Source organism: Cetorhinus maximus, chromosome 22, assembly GCF_964194155.1.
Source record: "Cetorhinus maximus chromosome 22, sCetMax3.hap1.1, whole genome shotgun sequence".
Lineage (NCBI taxonomy): Eukaryota > Metazoa > Chordata > Chondrichthyes > Lamniformes > Cetorhinidae > Cetorhinus > Cetorhinus maximus.
In genome coordinates, this window is record NC_135900.1 from 58523387 (window position 1) to 58546908 (window position 23522).

At 46.4% G+C, this 23522-nt stretch overlaps 1 protein-coding gene across 1 annotated transcript in view; it reads right to left on the reverse strand.

The window, feature by feature from the left end:
* LOC144696323 (hyaluronidase PH-20-like) overlaps positions 1 to 23193 on the reverse strand; it is a 50108-nt gene extending 26915 nt beyond the window's left edge. Inside the window, exons 1-2 of the mRNA XM_078567539.1 lie at positions 23092 to 23193; positions 18127 to 18221 (exon numbers count right to left, since the gene is read on the reverse strand). Coding sequence (XP_078423665.1) covers positions 18127 to 18221; positions 23092 to 23193 — 197 coding nt within the window. The remainder of the gene's footprint in view (positions 1 to 18126; positions 18222 to 23091) is intronic.
* Positions 23194 to 23522: the final 329 nt, after the last annotated feature.

Sequence of the window (23522 nt, forward strand, 5' to 3'; positions counted from 1 at the left end):
GCTCCAGAGTTCTCAGCCCCTTTGTAGTTTCTCACAGAACCCCAGTTGGGAACCCTTGCTCTGATCTAACATGTCACATGGGCAAATATTACTCACACTAGTGTAGGCAAGTAGCTTTGGCTGATAGGTCACGATCTGGTCAGAAATGTGGCTGTGTGATGGGGCCAATTACTGGGAGTATATCAGTAATGCTAAAACCCACACTCCTCAGCGCTGCTAAGTTCCAGACACCTACATCCAATCAATTACATACTGTGTACAATTTCACTGTGTCTCCTGGGGTGTAAAAAAGGTAAGTCGATATTGGACTGGGAGGGGTGGGGGTGGGGGTGGGGAACCAACAGCACATGGGAAACCTGCAAATCTGTGAAGCTTGTCTGTCAGTGACTTTTTAACGTAGCCACTTCATTAACGTCTGATTTCTGGGATTCCATCCATTCCATCCATCCAGAAATGCCATGACTCTCACTTACAGGTCTCTTCTTTCTCAGAAGCACAGGGCATGAGGAAGAGGCAGAGATTTAGCCTCCAGCCATCCCATACTGACAGCTACAGAGGAGGAGGTGCTGAAGAGCAGCAAAATCTCGACGTGCCTGGACATCAGAGATGGGGAACTGGGGGTCCACCAGCTATCTCGTGACAGAATTAAACATCAGAAAGCCACATGACATACAACACTCAGTCATGTTGACTTGCTGTCAACAGTGAATTTTTTTTTTTTTGAAAAATATACTTTATTCATAAAATATCTGGAAGAACATTCCAAAACATTTCAAAATCACCATCACATAAGTACAATCAGATTCAACTTTCACATGTGGATCACAAGGTGCATCAATATAATCAATGAATATTACAATCATTTCAATATGGTCAATGCAGACAATCAGACAAAGGTATTGGAGTTATCAACATACATCATACTGCACTCTGAGGTGCTTCAATACAATTATAATACACTTAGTATTCACTGCATACATTCATTTTGAGCTGTACAGCCCGAGGGGCTCTCAACAGTTCCCAGCCCCTCGGTGCACTGTGGCAGAAAGGTCATAGACAGCGACCTTTCCCCATTGCGCCTTTGCGGCAGCTGCCCCAAGCTTTAGTACATCCCTCATCACATAGTCCTGGACCGTGGAATGTGCAAGTCTGCAACACTTGGTCGGGGACAACTCTTTGCGCTGGAAGACCAACAAGTTTCGGGCAGACCAAAGAGCGTTTTTCACCGAGTTGATGATCCTCCAGCTGCAGTTGATGTTTGTCTCGGTGTGTGTCCCTGGGAACAGCCCGTAGAGCACAGAGTCCTGTGTCACAGAACTGCTCAGGATGAATCTCGACAGAAACCACTGCATCTCTCTCCAGACCTTCTTTGCAAAGGCACAATCCACAAGGAGGTGAACAACTGTCTCTTCCCTACCACAGCCACCTCGAGGGCAACGTGCCGAGGGGGTGAGACTCCTGGCGTGTAGGAAGGATCTGACAGGGAGGGCTTTTCTCACCACCAGCCAAGCTACATCTTGGTGCTTGTAGGAAAGTTCTGGCGATGAGGCATTCTGCCAAATGACTTTGACAGTCTGCTCGGGGAACCATCCCACAGGATCCACCCTCTCCTTTTTCCGCAGGGCCTCTAAGACGTTACGTGCCGACCACTGCCTGATGGACTTGTGGTCAAAGGTGTTTCTCTGCATAAATTTTTCCACAAGGGACAGGTGGTATGGCACGGTCCAACTACTTGGAGCGTTCCGCGGCAGCGTGGCCAGACCCATCCTTCGCAACACCGGGGACAGGTAGAACCTCAGCACGTAGTGACACTTGGTGTTTGCGAACCGAGGGTCTACACACAGCTTGATGCAGCCGCACACAGAGGTGGCCATCAGTATGAGGACGATGTTGGGCACGTTTTTCCCCCACTTATCTAGAGGCTTGTACATCGCGTCCCTGCGGACACGATCCATTTTCGACCTCCAGATAAAGCGGAAGATGGCTCGGGTGATCGCCATCGCGCAGGAGTCTGGAATGGGCCAGACCTACGCCACGTACAGCAACAGCGAGAGTGCCTCACACCTGCTGACCAGGTTCTTACCCGCAATGGAGAGGGAGTGTCACTCCCACATGCCCAGTTTTCTTTGCACTATAGCCACTCGCTCCTTCCAGTTTCTAACACATGCCCCGGTCCCTCCGAACCATATCCCCAGCACCTTCAGGCCGTCAGTCCTGACGGCGAAGGGGACAAAGGATCGATCAGCTCAGTTCCCAAAGAACATGGCCTCGCTCTTCCCACGATTTACCTTGGCTCCCGAGGCCAGTTCGAACTGGTCGCAGATGTGGATCAGTCTGCGCACCGACAGCGGAACCGAGAAGAAGACGGCGACATCGTCTATGTACAGGGAGGCTTTGAACTGAGTGCCTCCACTGCCTGGTATCATCACTCCTCTTATGCCCGGATCCTTCCTGATAGACTCAACAAAGGGTTTTATGCAACACACAAACAGGACAGGGGAGAGAGGGCAGCCCTGCCTGACTCCAGATTTAATAGGAAAGCTATCTGATTCCCACCCATTGATTGAGACTGCGCTACTGATGTTAGTGTAGAGCAGTTGGATCCAATTGCGAATTCCCTCCCCAAACCCCATTTTGGAGAGCACATCTACCATGTAGGTGTGCGATATTCTGTCAAAGGTCTTCTCCTGATCCAGGCTGATGAGGCAGGTGTCCACACCCCTGTCCTGTACATAGCCTCGCGCTGCTCAGGGATACGATTGCCTATCAGAGATATTCCTGCCCGGCACAGTGCAGGTCTGGTCAAGGTGGATCACCAATTCCAGAGCGGACTTGACCCGATTGGCGATGACCTTGGACAGAATCTTATAGTCCATATTCAACAGTGAAATGGGTCGCCAATTTCTAATTTCCTCCCTTTTCCCCCTTGTGCTTGTAGATGAGGGTGATAATGCCTTTCCTCATGGATTCTGACATACTGCCGGCCAGGAGCATACTCTCGTACACTTCTAGCAGGTCCGGGCCGATCCAGTCCCACAAAACCGAATACAACTCCGCCGGCAAGCCGTCGCTTCTGGGGGTTTTACTCTTCTCGAAGGGCCTTAGTCAGTTCGTCAGGAGTTAGCGGTTTGTCCAGGCTCTCCCGCGTACTGTTGTCTAAGACCTCCATGATAGAGGACAGGAAGGACTGGGAGGCCGCGCTGTCTGTGGGCTTCACGTCATACCATTCGGCATAAAAGGATTTGCTGATCCTCAAAATGTCAGACTGCGATGACTGAGCCGTCTTCTTCCTTCAGGCTGCTGATCACAGAGCTCTCTCTGTGTACCTTTTGGAAGAAGAAATGTGAGCACGTCTCATCCTGCTCCACGGAGCAGACTCTGGAACGGAAGATGATCTTGGAGGCCTCCGAGGCAAAGAACGAGGCTTGCTGGCTCTTCACCTCTTGGAGTTCCTCCTTGACATCGACCCCCATCAACTGCAGCCGGAGCAGATTCTGCATGTTTTTCTGGAGTCAAGACATTTCCCTCTGTTCCTTTCTAGCTTTCTGGGCACCTTTGAGGATGAAAAACCTCTTGATGTTTCCCTTGATCGCTTCCCACCAGTGTGTCAGGGACTCAAAGAGGGGTTTCACAGTTCTCCAACCTTTGTAATCCCTCTTGAGCTCCTCAATGTTCTCTGGGGTCAGCAGTTGCACGTTTAGCTTCCATGCCCCCCTGCCCACTCTCTGGTCTTCCTCTAAGTGGCAGTCAGCCAGTAGGAGGCAGTAGTCAGAGAAGAACACTGGCTTGATGTCGGTGGATCTGACTGCGAATGCACGGGACACAAACAGGAAATCTATCCTGGAACGGATGGACCCATCTGGCCGCGACCAGGTGTATCTACGCTGTGCTCCGTCTGCAGGGTTGCTGAAGACGTTGTGCAGCTTGGCATCCTTAACTGTTTCCATCAGGGATCTGGACGTAGCGTCCAATCTGCTGTTGGCCCTGCTGGATTGTCCAGCCACATCGATGATGCAGTTGAAGTCACCACCCAGAATGACCGGCCTGGAGGTCGCCAGCAGCAGTGGGAGCTGCTGAAAAACTGCCAGCCGCTCGGCCCCTTGTGACGGGGCGTACACGTTAATTAACCGGGGTGAAGCAATCTTGTACATTACGTCTGCTACGAGGAGGTGCCCGCCCACCATCTCCTTAACCTCGGAGACGGTGAAGTTGCCTCCCCACAGCAGAATACCCAGGCCAGAGGAACGAGAGTCGTTTCCTCCTGATCGGATTGATGGCCCATGGAACCACCATCGTGACCATTACCTGTAGGAGCTGAGGTCGGTATCGCACACTCCTGCAGAAACAACAGGTCAGCTTTGACCTTGGCAAGGTAGTCCAAGGTTGCAACACATCGCGTAGTAGATTTAATGCTACGCACATTTATGGATACAATCTTTACACCCATTTTAAAGCATTTAGTCTCTTACCAAACCTGTTGTCTCTGAGAACCCCAGATCTTTGGTCTGCTCCTGCATACCCATAGTGTTCACAAATTGCCTCACTTTGGATGGGCTGAGGAAACTGTCCTGAACCTCCCCATTGGAAATGTTCTGCTCAGGTGGCATCTGGGGGTTCATGCAAGGAATGAGATTTGAATTGTTCTCTGTTGGAGAAGTCTCTCCGATCCTCTCCCCCTCTGGGGCATTGCTGCTCCCGGCTTCCCGGAGCTGGGGTGCGCTAAGTGCTTCCCTGCTCCCAGATTTCTGGGGTTGGGGTGTGCTGGCCTCTTTGGGTTGTGGGCAAAGTTGGGGTGCGCTGGTTTCCTCATTGTCTCCAATGTTCTGGAGCTCGGGTGTCTCGTCCTCCAACTCCCTAGAGCTTTGCTGCTTCTTCTGTAGGTGCCGCCCTTGCACTTCTTCGTCCGAAGAGCAACTGCCCTCGTCATCCGTGTTGGTTGGGAGTCGCCTCTTGCCACTTGTCTGGGAAGTGGCTTGGTCCCTTCTTAGCCCCTTCTTCCTTTTGGCTCTCTTCACCAGCTGCCACTCCCCCTGCTGATTTTACACTGCTTCCTCCTCCTCCATTGATTCGCTCTCCTGAGGAGTGGGAGGTTCAGGGGGCAGTGCTGTTGATTGGCTGTCTGCTGCCTCAATCTTTTCCTCCACCTTGTCTCTCTCTGTGCCCTCCTTTGTCCCGTTGTTCTCACTGGGGGCCTTGGTGGTTGGATGGTTGCAAGTGTCCTTGGTAGTAGTGACACAAAACATTTCATCTGCTTCCCCCTCGTTGGCTTTGGCTGCCTGTGCATAAATACGGCAGCGTTTGGGGCAGGTCCTGTAGAGGTGACCTGCCTCGCCACACAGGTTGCAGCACTTAGTCTGTTTGCAGTCCTTTGTCTGGTGCCCTTCCTGTTTGCAGTTCTTGCAGATGGCGGCACTGCAGTTGGCCGCCACATGACCAGCCTTACCACATGAGCGACAAAGTTTGGGCTGCCCAGTGTAGACAAGGTAGCCACGGCTTCCCCCGATAGCGAAGCTGGAAGGAGGGTGGAAGATAGCTCCCTTACCATCGGTCTTGAGCGTGACCTTAACCTGGCGTTTGCATGTCCAAATCCCGACGGTGTCTCTAACCTCGGTGCAGCTCCCAACCTTGTCGACGTACATGGCAAAGAAGGTGAACACGTCGGCGGCAGGAACGTGGGGGTTGTAGAGATGCACCGTCATCACACGGTCCCGTTGCAACGGCAGAGCAAAGAGCGGCTCCACCGTCAGGATCTTCATCTCCGGTTGGTCTCTCTTCTCCTCGAACATCTTCAGGAACTTGACGCAAGTTGCCCCACGCTTGAAAGTCATGTTGAAACATCCAGCGCTGGGGAAGTCTTGCAGGGAGTAGATCTCCTCCGCTTCAAATCCACACGCCTTCAACAGGATCCGCTTGATGAAGAAGGCCCGATCCATGGGTGCTCCTCCTTCGCTGTCCTTCACCGTCACCCGAACGGTGTTACGTACTCCATGGTATGGGGCTCAACTGGTTATAGCCATCGCTTCATGACTACACTTGATCTCAGCCAAAAGACCGAGAAGCTGTCAGATCCCAAAAGATGACACCTCAGAGAAGCTCAATCCATTTTAGGGTGCACCATCACAGGATTTGTACAGGCCATACACTAGCTTAGTTACCCACACTTCCATGGCACAAGTTAGAGACTTGGTTGGGTTTTCACAAGGTAATTTGCATTTCACAAGTGAACAATAGCAAATGGTAGAGTCATGGACAGCAGTGGAGAGTCTGTGTCAGAGGGTACAGGACTCTGCGAGTGCAACTTAGCTGGATGCAAATTCTGCACCCCATGGGCCATCGGTGAAGAGGATACTTCTAGAGTAGTAGTAGAGATAATGTGATGTACCCATTGGCATTCTGAGTGCACTGTGCACGAATGCACAGAGATTGGAAGATTCTACCTCAAGTGTTTGAATGCTACAGACTGCACAGAATCCTGTAGATTACTATTGTGCTGGTGAGAAGCTGTAAATAGGTTAAGAAAAGTTAAAGAGGGGGTGGCCCTAACTGTTGCAATCTCCATAGAGATTGGTAATCTTTAAAAAGATTTGAAATTCCAGTTATTAGCTGAAAAATCACACAAGATTTAATGTTTTAAAACTTTTACTGTAACAAATTTCTAAAAGAACACTATGACTAATCATTTTCTTTTTGTAGACAGCATATACTTTGAACTACAGATATAAATGTTCCCATTTCATACTTATCACACATCAAACTCTCCACAGAATTACAGTCCTGTTAGCAAACAATCCACTGTGGCTCCCAGCTTCCAATGTCTTCTGGTATCACCATTTCACTTGTAGCGACTTCGAGTGACCATCTCCAGTCACTTTCTTCAGTTTTCAGAGAATTTCTTAAATGCACCCACCAGCAGTAAAGTCTGTTCCGATGATTCTTTTTCGGCCCGGCCAGGGCAGGACAAATCTCCTGGAATCCTTAGAATGCTGCAGGATACATCTCTTCAACTAGAGACCGCTTCCTTCCACATCCAGCTGTGGTAACTCGCAAAGGAAAACAGCCTTTCTCTTAGCTGAGCACATAGAACTGCTGACTGTCTGAGATTCATTGATTTTTAAGGAAGCCTGTAACCTAATCAAAAAACTGCTTCCTCTGCCCTCTTCCCCATGGCAACGTGAAACATATTAGCCTTGTATCTAGGTGTAAATCCTAATTGGCTATCCATGACTTTCATCTTAGAAGCAAATGGACAATTTACAGCACAACTGTTTACGACCCAATACCTACAACACCTTTCTTGGACTTTGGGAGACTTAGAGTCTACCCATTGTGAGCCCAGAGACTGCTGCCACTGTCTGCAAGTGTAAATACCTTGCACCTTCTTCTCAGTAAAACAATCTAAGCCTTCCTTTGTTATCTAACTAACAAATCACACAGTCTTATTGTCAGGCAGAGTTTGGAACAGGTCACATGACCACCATCATTTCCCCTAAATTATACGCACCATCCCAAAATATCATTATAAACCTCTTAATTGTAACACAACTGAGATCTTCATCTGGTGCCACCATATACACTTCCAAGAGTGGAATCTTTAAAATGTAAAGCTTCCAGTGGCCATACTGCATCCTGTGCAACATGACACTTTTCTTTGGCTTCTTCAAGCTGGCCCCTTGTCTGTTCATCCCTTTCCAGTCTTATTAATGAGCTGCCCTCAGCACAGATGGCATTTAAAATTTTTCTTCATTAGGTTGAAATTATCTTGGCCAATCTCCTGTAATAAGCTACCAGTATTTATAACCATTATTCCAGTGCCTTCCTGGCCAGCCTACCACCCAACACCACCCATAAATGTGAGCTCATACAAAACTGTGCTGCGCATAAACTAACTCACATCAAGTTCCATTCATTCATTGACTTTTGTGCTTACCAAACATCATTGGTTCTATGTCCAATACCTCGATTTTAAATTTTGCATCCCTGTTTTCGAATCCTCCATGGCCTTGCCCCTTCTCTATCTCTGTAACGTCCTCCATCGCCACAACCCTCCAATATCTTATGCTTATCTAAATCCGGCCTCTTCAGCATCTCTGAGTTTAATTAATTCACCATTGGTGGCTGCACTGGTGGATTTACAGTTAGTGGGTCCCTGTGCTCAACTTCATTTTGGCCCCCCTCCCCACCCCTCAACCAGAACCTGAAGGATCAAGCCAAGAAAATATGCAAATTTATCAGTGCTTCTCACACACTCTTCCCCCCACCACTCTCAGTCTTTCCCTTCCACACCACCCTCACACTCTCTCTCTCTCTCTCTCTCTCGCCTCGCTGGGGTCCACTGCTCCCTGTTGCCTTGCCTGATATCCACTACTTTGCCTGGGGCCCGCTCCCACACCCACATCCACACACTCCCATGCCCACTCACTTCCACTACCACTCACACACCCACACACACACACACACACCTATACCCACAAACACACTCACTCCCACACCAACACTCACTCCCACATCCACACTCTCACACACACACACGTAGTCGCTCCCACATCCACACCCACACTCATCCCTACACACACTCACACTCAATCCCACACCCAGGCCAACACTCACTCCCACACCCACACCCACTCCCACATCCACACCCACACCCACTCCCACACTCAAATCCACTCCCACACTCAAATCCACTCCCACACTCAAATCCACACCCACACTCACTCCCACACCCTCACTCACTCCCACACCCTCTGCCACACCCACACCCACACCCAAACACACGGACTCACTTCCACTCCCACACCCACACACACTCACTCCCACATACACACACATGGCACAGTGTGTTTTATTGTAAACAAGCAGAAAATGTTGGAAAAACTCAGTAATCAGTGAAAAACACAGTTGAGAGTTATCAATATACATGCTGCCATGGGAGACTCTTCCCATTCTAAAGAAGTCATACGGACTCAAAGCGTTAACTGTTTCTCTCTCCACAGATGCTGTCAGACCTGCTGAGTTTTTCCAGCACTTTCTGTTTTTTTTCAGGTTTCTAGCATCTGCAGTATTTTTTTTTATTTCAGTGTTTAATTGTAAATCCGCCCCTGGGTGGCTGCCTAGGCTCTCAGCTCTAGAATTCCCTCCCTAACCTATCTGCTTCTCTGCCTCTCTCTCCTTCTTAAAGATGCTCCTTAAAACCAATTTCTTTGACCAAGCATTTGGTCACTTACTATTCCCTCATGTGGTTCAGGTTGTCTGATTGCGCTCCTGTGAAGTGTCTTTGGATGTTTTGCTACATGAAAGGCACTATATGTATGCAAATTGTTTTGTATCTTGGTACCATTCATAAAAAGCATTATTGCTCACTTTATGCCAAAATTGTAAGTCAGCTATGCCCAATTATAATAGGATTTTAAAGAGGTGCTTTTTAAAATAATGCAGAAAAGAATGATAAAGGAGGTTTTTGTGCATGTGAATTGATAACATCTCCTTCTCCCCTAATTCTGTTGAGGCTGGGAATTGAAGCTGGGAATTCTGTAGCGAATAACTCACCTCCTGTCCAACATCTACAAGGCACAAGTCAGGAGTGTGATGGAATACTCTCCACTTGCCTGGATGAGTGCAGCTCCCACAACACTCAAGAAGCTCCACACCATCCAGGAAAAAAACAGCCTGCTTAATTGTCACCCCATCCACTGCCTTAAATGTTTACTCCCTCCACCACAAACGCACAGTAGCAGCAGTGTGTACCATCTACAAGATACACTGCAGCAACTCACCAAGGGTCCTTCAACAGATCCAACAGAGGGCGCTGGTGAGAAGTGACTGAAACATTCTGGGAGAAGTCATCGCAGACACCGAGACTCAGGAGGGAATTGAGGAGGACCCACTGTCAAAGAACAGAATAGCCCCAAACACTACATTGCTGTAGTGTTTCCATCCCTCTCTCCTCCTCAAACATAAAAAAAAAGAGAGAGCAGTGCCTTCAGGAGTGCACCAGACCTGTGAGGAACACCCTCCGGAAGTGGATTTTAAAGAAAAAGCAGCTGATTGGTGAGTAAATCCTGGGAGCAGACTCGGAGGGAGGAGCACCGGAGCGGTGAGTATAAATCTAGCTTACCTTGGGGATTCACGGCCTTGTCTCCAGGGAGCAGACTGGGAGGGAGGAACACCGGAGCAGTGACCTCGGGGCACAGAGTAACTGAAGCCAAAACTGAAAAAGTGACATCACAGGAAAGCTGTAACCTGATTGGTTGGTAGGAAATCTGCACCAAATTTGAAAAAAAAAAAATCACTGGAAAGCTAATTAATAAATTAATTATCTAAGTCAAGATGGCTGGGCAGGTGATGTGCTGTAGCTGTATGATGTGGGAGCTGGCAGATCCCATTGCGAGCCGCAGTGACCACATCTGCAGCAAGTGTTGGTTGCTGGAGGAACTCTGACTCAGAATTGATGAGCTGGAGTCCGAGCTCTGGACGCTGCGACACATCTGAGAGGGGGAGAGTTACCTGGACGCTTTGTTTCAGGAGGCGGTCACACCCGGTAGATTAAGTACCTCAAGTTTGGTCAGTGGTCAGGGTCAGCAGGGTGTGACTGTAAGTGAGGCAGGTAGAAGGATCCTGTGTTCAGGAACAGAGGAGCCTCAGCTCTTGACCTTGTCCAACAGGTACGAGGTACTTGCTCCCTGTGTGGATGAGGAACAGAGCTGTAGGAAGGATGAGCCAGCTGACCACGGCACCGTGGCACAGGAGGCCATTCAAGAGAGGGGAGCAAAAAGACAAGTGGTAGTTGTAGGGGATTCTATAATTAGGGGAATTGATAGCATCCTTTGTAAGCAGGATCGAGAGTCCCGCATGGTATGTTGCCTGCACATCTCTGACCGGCTTGAAAAGATATTGGAGAGGGAGGGCGAGGATCCAGTTGTTGTGGTCCACATCAGGACAAATAACATAGGTAAAACTAGGAAAGAGGACCTGTTTGGGGATTATCAGGAACTAGGAACTAAATTAAAGAACAGGTCCTCAAGGGTTATAATCTCCGGATTACTACCCGAGCCACGTGCAAATTGGCATAGGGACGCGAGAATAAGGGAAGTAAACACGTGGCTAAAGGAGTGGTGCAGGAAAGAGGGGTTCCATTTCGTGGGGCACTAGTATCAGTATTGGAACAGGAGGGATCTGTACCGTTGGGAAAGTCTCCACCTGAACCGATCTGGGACTAATGTTCTAGCGAGAAGGGTAAATAGGGTGGTCAACAGGACATTAAACTAGAAAGTGGGGGGGGGAGGGAAGGGTAAAACTCCAATAAGTATGACTAATGGGAAACAAAGCAGCAGGTTAGTGTGTGGGGGGGTGGATTCAACTTCATGGAAAATTATGAAAACACTGAAAAGGAGAGCCCAGGAGAGGCTATTAAAGTCCCCAGAACACAAAATAGGACTGAGTGTTTGGAAAGGGCTAGGAATCTAACTTCAAGCACATCAGATAAAGGGACGACAATGAGAAAGAGGACAGGAAATACAGGACTGAAGGTGTTGTATCTGAATGCACGCAGTATACAAAATAATGAGCTTGTGGCGCAGATTGAAATTGGCAGGTATGATGTGGTGGGCATCATGGAGACATGACTGCAAGGGGATCAGGACTGGGAGCTAAATATCCAAGGGTGTACATCCTATCGAAAAGATAGGCAAGTTGGCAGAGGGGGTGGGGTTGCTTTGTTAGTAAGAAATGAAATTAAATCGATAGCAAGAAATGACGTAGGGTCAGATGATGTAGAATCTGTGTGGGTAGAGTTGAGGAACATCAAAGGTAAAAAAACTATAATGGGAGTTATGTACAGGCCTCCGAACAGTAGTCAGGATGTGGTGCACAAGATACACCAGGAGATAGAAAAGGCGTGTAAGAAAGGCAAGGTTACAGTGATCATGGGGAATTTCAATATGCAGGTAGACTGGGAAAATCAGGTTGGTAGTGGATCCCAAGAAAAGGAATTTGTAGAATGTCTACGAGATGGCTTTTTGGAGCAGTTTGTGGTGGGGCCCACTAGGGAACAGGCAATTCTAGATTTAGTGATGTGTAATGAGGCAGATTTGATAAGGGAACTTAAGGTGAAGGAACCCTTAGGAGGAAGTGACCATAATATGATAGAATTTACCTTGCAATTTGAGAGGAAAAAGCTGGAATCAGATGTAACAGTATTACAGATGAATAAAGGCAACTACAGAGGCATGAGGGAGGAGCTGGCCAGAATTGACTGGGAGATAAGCCCAGTAGAAAAGACAGTGGAACAGCAATGGCAGGAGTTTCTGGGAGTAATTTGGGTGACACAGCAAAAATTCACCCCTAGGAAGAAGAAGCATACTAAAGGGAGGATGAGGCAACCATGGCTGACAAGGGAAGTCAGGGACAGCATAAAAGCTAAAGAGAAAGCATACAATGCGGCGAAGAGCAATGGGAAATCAGGGGATTGGGAAACCTACAAAGACCAACAGAGGACAACTAAAAAAGAAATAAGGAAGGAGAAGATTAAATATGAGGGTAAACTAGCCAGTAATATAAAAGAAAATTGCAAGAGTTTTTTTTAGATATATAAAGGGTAAGAGGGAGGCAAAAGTGGACATTGGGCCGCTGGAAAATGACGCTGGAGAAGTAGTATTGGGGAACAAAGAAATGGCGGAGAAACTGAATAGGTACTTTGCGTCAGTCTTCACGGTGGAAGACAAGAGTAACATCCCCAAAGTTCAAGAGAGTCGGGGGGCAGAGGTGAGTATGGTGGCCATTACCAAGGAGAAGTTGCTAGGAAAACTGAAAGGTCTGAAGGTGGATAAATCACCTGGACCAGGTGGATTACACCCCAGAGTTCTGAAGGAGATAGCTGAAGAGATAGTGGAGGCATTAGTGGTGATCTTTCAGGAATCACTGGAGTCAGGGAGGGTCCCAGAGGACTGAAAAATTGCTAATGTAACCCCCCTGTTTAAGAAGGGAGTGAGGAAAAAGACGGGAAATTACAGGCTGATTAGCCTGACCTCGGTCGTTGGTAAGATTTTAGAGTCCATTATTAAGGATGAGATTTCAGAATACTTGGAAGTGCATGGTAAAATCGGGCAAAGTCAGCATGGTTTCATCAAAGGGAGGTCATGCCTGACAAATCTGTTAGAATTCTTTGAGGAGGTAATGAGTAGGTTAGACAAAGGAGAACTAATGGATGTTATCTACTTGGACTTCCAGAAGGCCTTTGACAAGGTGCCGCACAGGAGGCTGCTCAGTAAGATAAGAGCCCATGGTGTTAGAGGCAAGGTACTAGCATGGATAGAAGATTGGCTGTCTGGCAGGAGGCAGAGAGTGGGGATAAGGGGGTCCTTCTCAGGATGGCGGCCGGTGACTAGTGGAGTTCTGCAGGGGTCAGTGTTGGGACCACAACTTTTCACTTTATACATTAATGATCTAGATGAAGGAACTGAGGGCATCCTGGCTAAGTTTGCAGATGATACAAAGATAGGTGGAGGGACAGGTAGTATTGAGGAGGCGGGGAGGCTGCAGAAGGATTTGGACAGGTTAGGAGAATGGGCAAAGAAGTGGCAGATGGAATACAATGTGGGGAAATGTGAGGTCATGCACTTTGGTAGGAAGAATAGAGGCATAGACTATTTTCCAAATGGGGAGAGAATTCAGAAATCTGGAGTGCAAAGGGACTTGGGAGTCCTAGTCCAGGATTCTCTTAAGGTTAACTTGCAGGTTGAGTCGGTAGTTAGGAAGGCAAATGCAATGTTGGCATTTATTTCGAGAGGACTAGAATATAAAAGCAGGGATGTGCTGCTGAGGCTTTATAAGGCTCTGGTCAGACCACATTTAGAATATTATGAGCAATTTTGGGCCCCGTATCTCAGGAAGGATGTGCTGGCCCTGGAGAGGGTCCAGAGAAGGTTCACGAGAATGATCCCAGAAATGAAATGCTTAACATATGAGAAACGTTTGAGGACTGTGGGTCTATACTCGATGGAGTTTAGAAGGATGAGGGGGGATCTGATTGAAACTTACAGAACACTGAAAGGCCTAGATAGAGTGGACGTGGGGAAGATGTTTCCATTAGTAGGATAGACTAGGACCCGAGGGCACAGCCTCAGAGTAAAGGGAAGACCTTTTAGAACAGAGATGAGGAGAAACTTCTTTAGCCAGAGAGTGGTGAATCTATGGAATTCATTGCCACAGAAGGCTGTGGAGGCCAGGTCATTGAGTGTATTTAAGACCGAGATAGATAGGTTCTTGATTGGTAAGGGGATCAAAGGTTACGGGGAGAAGGCGGGAGAATGGGGTTGAGAAACTTATCAGCCATGATTGAATGGCGGAGCAGACTCGATGGGCCGAATGGCCTAATTTCTGCTCCTATGTCTTACGGTCTTATGGTCTAACAGCACCTTCCAACCCCACAACATCAACAAGAACAAAGGCAGCAGAGGCTTGGGAACACCACCACCTGCAAGTTCTCCTCCAGGCCACGCACTATCCTGACTTGGAAATATATCACTGTTCCTTCACTGTCACTGGGTTAAGCTCCTGGAACTCTCTTCCTAATAGCATTGTGGGTGTACCTATTCAACACGCACTGCAGCGGTTCAAGAAGGCAGTTGTATAAAACGCTAGTTAGGCCACAGCTGCAGCACTGTGTGCAGCTCTGGTTGCCACACTAAAGGAAGGATATGATTGCACTGGAGAGGTGCAGAGGAGATTCAGCAGGATGTTGCCTGGGCTGGAGTGTTTCAGCTATGAAGAGAGACTGCATAAACTAGGGTTGTTTTCCTTAGAGCAGAGAAGGCTGAGAGCGGGACCTGATAGAGGTGCACAAAATTATGCGGGGCATAGATAGGGTAGATAGGAAGAAACTTTTCCCCTTAGTGGAGGTGTCAATAACCAGGGGGTATAGATTTAAGGTAAGGGACAGGAGATTTAAATGGGATTTGAGGAAAACATTTTTCACCCAGAGGGTGGTTGGAATCTGGAACACACTGCTTGAGGGAATGGTAGAGGCAGGAACCCTCACAATATTTAAGAAGTATTTAGATGAGCATTTAAAACGCCATAGCATACAGGCCAAGTGCTGGAAAATGGGATTAGAATAGATAGGTGCTTAATGGCCAGCACAGACATGATGGGTCGAAGGGCCTGTTTCTGTGCTGTATAACTCTATGATTCTATGACTCACCACCACCTTCTCAAGGGCAATTAGGGATGGGCAATAAATGTTGGTCTAGCCAGCAATGGCCACATCCCAAGAAAGAATTTTTAAAAAGTTAGACAGGGCCCTTGCGTATATCTGACAACTTTTTTCAAAATGCGTGTCCTTTAATAGTCTGTTCTTTCTCAATAGGATAATCTCTTACTCACCATAACCAATCCTAAACGATGTTTGTAGTGCTACCAGTTAGATACAACTCTTTCTTAATGAGAACCCAACCCAATTTCCATCAAAATTGCTGAACCAGTCACTGCTAGAAGTGTCTAACTTGCAAGTGAAAGCCTCCCAGTTACACTGTGGTAGGCTGATTTACATACCGGGGGGTGAATTTTACACTCAGGAATCAGGACTGCCACAGTCCTGAAAAATCCAATGTGATGACATTGGGCTGTGAACCTGATGGTGACACGCCAGTCTGCCATAACATGGAAGTCAGGCGGGTGCCAAAATCAGCAGCCTGCTCACCTTTGGCCACACTTTTATGTTGCCCATGCCATAATGCGGTGGGTGCATGGAAAACACGGTCGGTGGGAGTTAGGTTTTTTAATCAGGAAGTTTTTCAAAGGTGGGTATAAAGGCTGCAAGGAGAACTATGGCTGACATCACCAGAACAGGGCTAGGGGACATTGCTAGTGTTGGTAATGTGGATTTTCATTTGTTTCAACACTGCAATAAGGTTTTTCTTGAGGGGTGGGGTGATTAAGGAGGTGCCGCTACCAACATTTTGCAGTACAGAATTTGTGTTGAACATTGCTGTCCCCAATTCCTTCTCAAGGGCAATTAGCGATGGGCAATAAATGCTGGCCTAGGCAGCGATGCCCCCATCCCATGAATGAATAAAAAAAATTGGGAATCGTTCGTTCTGTGCTCCTCCAGCGAGGACGAGAAGTAGGAGGAGGAGAGCAGCTGGCCAGGGACAAGTGTGTCCTGTGGTCCAGGAAGGTGGGAAACCTGCTGCAGGGCAAGGGCCTGTGGGTGGGAGGCAGCAGCAGGCAGGCAGGCAGACTGAGGAGAAGGCAGTGTCCTGCCAATAGAGTCTACCAGACAAGACTGACATACTTACAGATAACACAGTATCTGTGCCAACGAAGACTCCGACTGTCCAAGAAGACAGCAATCTGTGACATGCTGGCTGCTGACGTTGCATCCAATTGTGTGGGTGGGCATTCAATGCCTATGGCTTGGAAGGTCACAGTGGTCCTGAATTTCATCAGCACAAGATCCTTCCAAGCCTCAGCTGGAGACCTGTGTGGGATCCCGCAGCTGGTTGCGCATCACTGCATCAGGGCAGTGACTGATGCCCTATTCAGGGCTGTGCATGAATTTATTTCTTTTACAATGTCAGTCAGACTGGAAGAGCCAGAATCTTTGGCAGTCTTGCCAGTTTTCCAAAGGTGCAGGGCATAACAGACTGCATGCATGTGGCCACGAAAGTGCCTTCTGGACAGCCAGGGACATTCATAAACAGGAAGGGATATCATTCCCTTAATATGTAGCTGGTATGTGACCACAGGCAACACATCATGCAGGTTGTAAATGTAATGATTTCTTAGCCACTTTCCTAACATCAGTTGATTGCTCTGTGATTAATTATCCTGAGATAATCAGTATTGGGCCTCCAATTTCACCATTGCGACTGTCACTCTGCCTACTGTATGCAGGTGTAATGAAAGAAAGACAAAGCCTACATTTATGAAGCACCTTTCATGATGACCCAATCACTTTAAAACCAATTTTGAGTTGTGGCGACCGATATAATGTGGGCAATGTTATCAAATGGCAGAGCAGGCTCGAGGGGCCAAATGGCCTACTCCTGCTCCTAATACATACATCTGCACACACTATCCAGGCAACAGCCACGATGCCTACATACTGAGGCATTCCCAAGTGCCAGGAATGTTCAACAATTCAACAAGTTTTGATGGCTGTCTTCAGGGGGACAGAGGGTACCCTCTAAGGAGATGGCTAATGATGCCTGTATGAAACCCATGGATGGAGAGGTGGGGGGTCATCATTATTTGAGGTGGGTTCAGAGAGACTAGCTTCCTCAGGACAGACACTGGCACCATTAGGAGATGGTAGGCAGTGTTTGAACCTAGACCCTTTCACATTTAGGCAGACTTGTCCTCTCCGCATTGTGCAAGCTTCGATAGTCAATATTCATCAACGCCACCTTCCTGACTGCCTCCCCGGTGTCCAAAAGAGTTGCTTCACCCCCCGCTCACCACCACTGCCACCCCCCCGCCCTGAAGCACAGTTTGAAGCAGGGAGATATAAACCCTTGGAATCTCAACGCCCTAGGACCTTCCTCCAACCTTACCTCGCCCAATGGATTGGCTCTAGTGATGGGTGTCCATTTCCAGGACCTCCTCCTCTAGCAGGGTGAGTGTGGTCATGCTGGGCTAACCACCTCTGGTCTTGGCCCTTTCCCTCTCATTGTGTACCTTCTTCTCCAGGAAATAAGAAAGGACATTATAATGACTATGCTGTGTTGCAATCATGCCTTCAAATATGTAGCCAAATGTACTTAGTCGGGGGCCAATATTTCTCAATGCTCCTTGCCAGCTAACAGGCGTCACAGGCACCTTTCCCCCATGACCAAATCCCCCATTGCCATACAGAGTTGTATGCATGTGTCATGACATCTTCTGCACTTGGGCAATGCAGTCGGCAACCACTTCACACCCTTATGCGCTTCCACCTAGGTCCATCTCCGAGATGGTTAGCCATTCGCCCTGGCAGATCTCAAAAGGTCATTCAGCATTTCCTGGCATTGTAGCCAGGTTCTCTGGATGGCTGCTGACCTTGGTTGTGACCTCCGGGTAGGATGGTTTTGTCTAGCTGGAAGATCTCCTCTTCCCATCTTCTGGCATGAGGATCTCGCACCTATCACACACCACCTGGAGAAGGGTCGCCTGGAATCATCATCAAACCGTGGAGCTGTCCTGGGGCTGGACCCCTCAGCAGCTGGTGGCTCGGTTCTCTCCTCCATCTGTGGAGAGACAAAGAGAGTTAAAGGGTTGAATTGAGTCTTTTCCTGGACCCTTGCTATTCACAAGGGGAATGGGTCACCTGGACTGAAATGTCCTTTCTTTCCTGGAAAAGGTCCTGAATGATTTTCTACTAGCACAAAGGCAAACCCACATGTAAAACCAAGCTCTAACCTGCTGCAATTCTTCAAAGGATTTAAAAGTCTCCCTGAAAAAAGCTTCAGCTTCCAAAGTATGGTTTGTGCTGCAGGTGCCACAGTCTCGTGCCAGGAGGGCCTTTGAATGGCTGGCCGTGACCGACTATGGTTCATAGGCTGCTCTTTCTTCCTCAGACATCCTGACTTGCATTTCCAATTGGGCACGCTGCCCACTGTTTCTCACTGCTGTTGGTTGACATCTCCGTTAATTGGATGAAAGGTGCATTATCGGGCATCATTCAAAGGTGGGGGGGGGTGGGTGTTGGTGACCCACCCACTTCCAGGTCGGACTCCCAAGCAGAGTAAAATTCACACCTGTATTATAATGAAATATTCTGCCTCTCCAAGACACAGGTGCACCACAACACAGCACATAAAAATGGTGGGGTGGGGTCATGTTTCATGATTTTTAAATTTTAACCCTTTCCCTGGCTGACCCTCTTCAGCCTGTCACAGGGGGACAGGAGTGCCTGATTTTGAATTTAAATTTAAATTACATCCTTATTATAATATTAATTATAACAATATAATTTTACATGAAATTACAGTAACTTGCTTCCACTCCAATGGGATACAATTTGACACAAATGAATGTCTGAGATGAGAACACCCACATTGTTTTAAGTGCAACCCCATTTTGTAATTCATTATTTATAGTAGTATACCATTCAAAATGCGCACGGGCAAAGGATAATAGTGAAACATTTGTATAGAGGAAATAATTGGGCTTTTACAGCTGACACCAGGAAAGATATCTTTGACGTGAATATTGTTCAGACCCTCATGATAAAAGAAAATTAAATGACCTGAATATTCCAGAGAAGAAAAGAAAATTCCACCTACAGGAACATAAATGGAAAGACCATGAAATGAATCAGGCAAAGCTTTTTCATGTATGGTGAAATACAGAATAGTTACATGAATGGAAAAGAGTGAATGTATAGAGAAATAAATGAGATTTGACGAGTTCCCAGTGATCCCATTCACTGAGTGGCATTGATAATTGTAGCCATGAACCCAATTGCTTTCTTTGCTGAAGTAGAATGTGAAACAATACAAACTGACGAGGTGATTGTATTATAGCAATATGCCATTCCAACGTGATGTTACAGCCTGGGATAGTTGGTGTGTTTATCAGTATATGGTATGGGTGAGGGATCAGCCATGTCAACGAGTCTCATTTATATGGCTTGATGTTAAATTTTGTCTGATGATGCTGCGTGAAGCACCTTGGGAAATATTAATATATTAAAGGCACTATATAAATGCAAATTGTTTTTGTTGTAATGGTGAGCTGGTCTTAGAAGTTTTAACTTCTGTATGAGGTATATTGATAGCTCCATCTTGTGGCCCAGCTGATAACTGGCAAAAATAATCTGCTGAGGACAGGTGAATTTGAATGACAAATGGCGAAAGTTGTGAATCCAATGATCTACTCTATTATAAATAATGCAGGTTACTGTAATATAGCAGATATCTCAGAGGGTTGTTAGTCTCTAAAAGGTTTACCTATGGATCGGAGGCTGCATATAAAGGAGGGGGGAGTAGACCAAGTCAAAGTCAGAAAAAATCAAAAAAGGTGATGCCAGAGTGATAATAAGATCAATACGGAGGGAGGAACAGCAGAGCCTGAAGGTTTTAAGCCAAGCATATACTTTTGGGATGGTAGTGATTTTTTGCAACTGATCAATTAGTTCAAGAATTGGAGAGACCAGAGGTAAGGAAACGTGTTAAATTTCTGATGGGTATACAGTGAAGTAGGAAACCAAATGCCAATTTTTGTTCCTAATACTAAAGTTATTTACCAAAAGCACCATTATAAATTCCTGCCTCCTCCCTAGTCAACATCCAGTGTCCCAAAGTCTCTCTTTAGACTATTTTGAGCAAAACAATCAAATAAACCAATTAGCTAGTGAACCACCCCTTAAAGGGGCACTGAAAATAAAACAACAATATAAAAGGAAATGTCAATTAAATTAAAATGTCATTTAGGGTGGAGATAATGCACCCTAGCCCCTGTGGTGTCCACCAGTTGCAGAAGGCCTCAAGTGTACAAGTCTCTCTTTATACTCTTCAGAGCAATGTTCTTCATTGCAAGGCCTGCAAGGCAGTGGTGGCTCCCATTGACACTAATGTGGCTCCCCAATTCCATCCATGCATTTTCAGTAACCGTTTTATTCTCAGAGGATCACAGTGAGCCGGTGCCCAACCTAGCATTATGCAGTATTCCTATTTATTTCATTTTTAACATTAAAAATGTGTACTGAGCCTGTCAAAGGTCAGCCTTCTTTACATATCACATTGACCACATGGTACAATGTGCACCAATAACTATATCTAAGTATGTGTGCTACAGAAACAGTTATATTACCATAACGACCACCATAGAATTAGCAGAGTATTCAACCGCTGGTGCCGTGTTTTTTTTGGCCCAAGTGAGTTACATGCATCGCTCTGTGACCTCACATCATGAAGGAGCAGTAAGTAATGATAATTTAGTAGTCGATGTGTCTTTCACATTGCAGGTTTTTTGCTAAAGTGACCCTTAGTTGAAAAGTAGTGAATATAACTGCTTCAGAGTGAACAAGAAACAAATCAACTACTGACTCTCTTTATACTCTTTTGAGTATACCAGTAAAACAAACAAATATGCTAATAATCAAATTAACTAATTAACAGCTTTGTAAATTGCAACCTTTCTTGCGCATGTTATGATGATGCTCTTAGAATGGGTCTCTTTACAAGATGGCTTAATATGTTTCTTCCTAGTTGCCCAATGGTATTTGTTGCTTCCATGTTCTGGGGTCATGGGTTCAAATCCCACCAGGCAGCTGCTGGAATTTAAATTCAATTAATTAATCTGGAATTGAAAACTCGTCTCGGTAATTGTGACTATGAAACCATCATCAATTGTCATAAAAACCCACCCATGTTCACTCATGTCCTTCAGGGAAGGAAATCTGCCGTCCTTATCAGGTCTGGCCTACATGTGACTCCAAATCCACAGCAATGTGATTGACTCTTAACTGCCCTCTGAAATGGCCTAGCAAGCTGCTCAGTTCAAGGGCAATTAGGGATGGAAAACAAATGCTGGCTTTGCCAGCGACACCCGCATCCCATGATAGAATAAAGAATTACCTGGTGCTGATGAAGATGGCAACCATTTGACTATTGTTTTCATGCTTAGGGTCATAAATGGGAGCTCAAGCACTCACTGCATTTCAAACAGGATCATCTTTAGTTCTTTAATAGTCCCTGCTCCAAAGCTAAACCGTCTAATGGCACTTTGTTCTGAAGAGCTTGATTGTTTTGCGGGATTATTTTTTAGTTTCTGTTTAGTCTGTAAGATTTTAATGCAACAGAACAAATAAACTCATCTTGTTTAAAAGTTAAAAATACCCTGACCCTTATAGAACGCTGAGTGTTAGAGAATTGTTTATTGGCTTTTTCTGGGATCTTGCAGTGCAAAATTGGCTGCAGCATTCATCCACATATAGCAACTGTGCTTCAAAATTCTTTGGTTATGAAGTCCTGGGAAACCTCCTGGGGACATTTTTTAAGTTACTGTCCAGCTGTGGGAGCCCAATTACAGCCACCAATTTGCATACAACTAGGAGATACAAACAGCAGTGGCCTGGAAATTGTTGGTTTTAGTGACAAGCATATTATGAATTATTCAATTTCACCCTTCAAGGATCCAACTCCAAATTACTTCCCAAATCTTTATGCAACTTATTTTAGTTTAATCGAAATAATCCATTTATGGGACAATGGATCTTGCCCGAATATTTTCCATGAAGTGTTAATGTCACAAAGAAATAGCATCCCATTATTGAATTACACTGCTTATGTCCTGACACACCATCCTCCTCCGAGACCACTCCACCATCATCTATCTGGGTGGGACTGTTGTTGCCTGGTTCCATTCTTATCTATTAGTAGACAGAAAATCACCGGCAGTGCCTCGCTTCTCATTCCTGGGCAGCTGCCTCTGATGTCCCCCAAGGATCTATCCTTGACCTCCTCCTCTTTCTCATCTACAAGTTGACCCTTGGTGCCATCATCTGAAAAAAAAGTCAGTTTCCACATGTACACTGACAACACTCAGCTCTATAATTGCCACCTCCCTCAAAGTCTCCAATGTCAAATTGTCAGACTGCTTCTTTGAAATGCAGTATTGGGTGAACAGAAATTTCCTCCATTTAAATATTGGGAAGACTGAAGCCATTATCTTCAGTCCCTGCAACAAACGCCTTTCCCTAGCCATTGACTCCAGCCTTCTCCCTGGCAACTGCCTGAGGCTGAATCAGACAGTTCACAATATTAGTGTCATATTTATCCCTGTGGTGATCTCCCAACCACATTCGTGCTATCACTAAGACCAGCTATTTCCACATCTGTAACTCTGTCCCTGCTTCAAACTCATCTGCTGCTGAAACCCTTGTCCATGCCTTTGTTACTTGACTATTCTAACACACTCCTGGCCAGCCTCCCGTGTTGCACCATCTGTAAACTTGACGTCATCCAAAACACTGCGTCCATACCCTAACACGCACCAAGTTTTGTTTACCCATCACCCCCGTGCTTGCTAACCTACATTGACTCCTGGTTAAAATGCCCAGATTTTAAGCTTCCCGTCCTTATTTTCAAATCCATGCATGACCTCGCCCCTCACTATCTCAGTAATCTCCTCCATTCCTACGACCCTCTGAGATATCTCCTCCAGTTCTAGCTTTTGAGCATCCTTGATTTTAACTGCTCCACCATTGGTGGCCATTCTTTCTGTTTAGACCCTAGCTCTGGAATTCCCACCCTCTTCATTTCTCTACTTTGCTTTCCTCCTTAGATACCTTTTAAAACATCATTCTTCAACCAAGATTTGGTCATTTGCCTTAATATCTCCTTTTATGGCTTAATGTCACAATTTGTTTATAGTTCCCCTGTTGAGCATTTAGGGACATTTTATTATGTTAAAGGCGCTATGTAAATTTCAGTTGTTGTTGTTGATAGCTTTATTCTGTTATGACTGGAAGATTTTGGTTGATGAGCTTGAATTGTATGAACATCAACTTGTGCAATTGGATCCTCTGGACCATGGAAACTGTT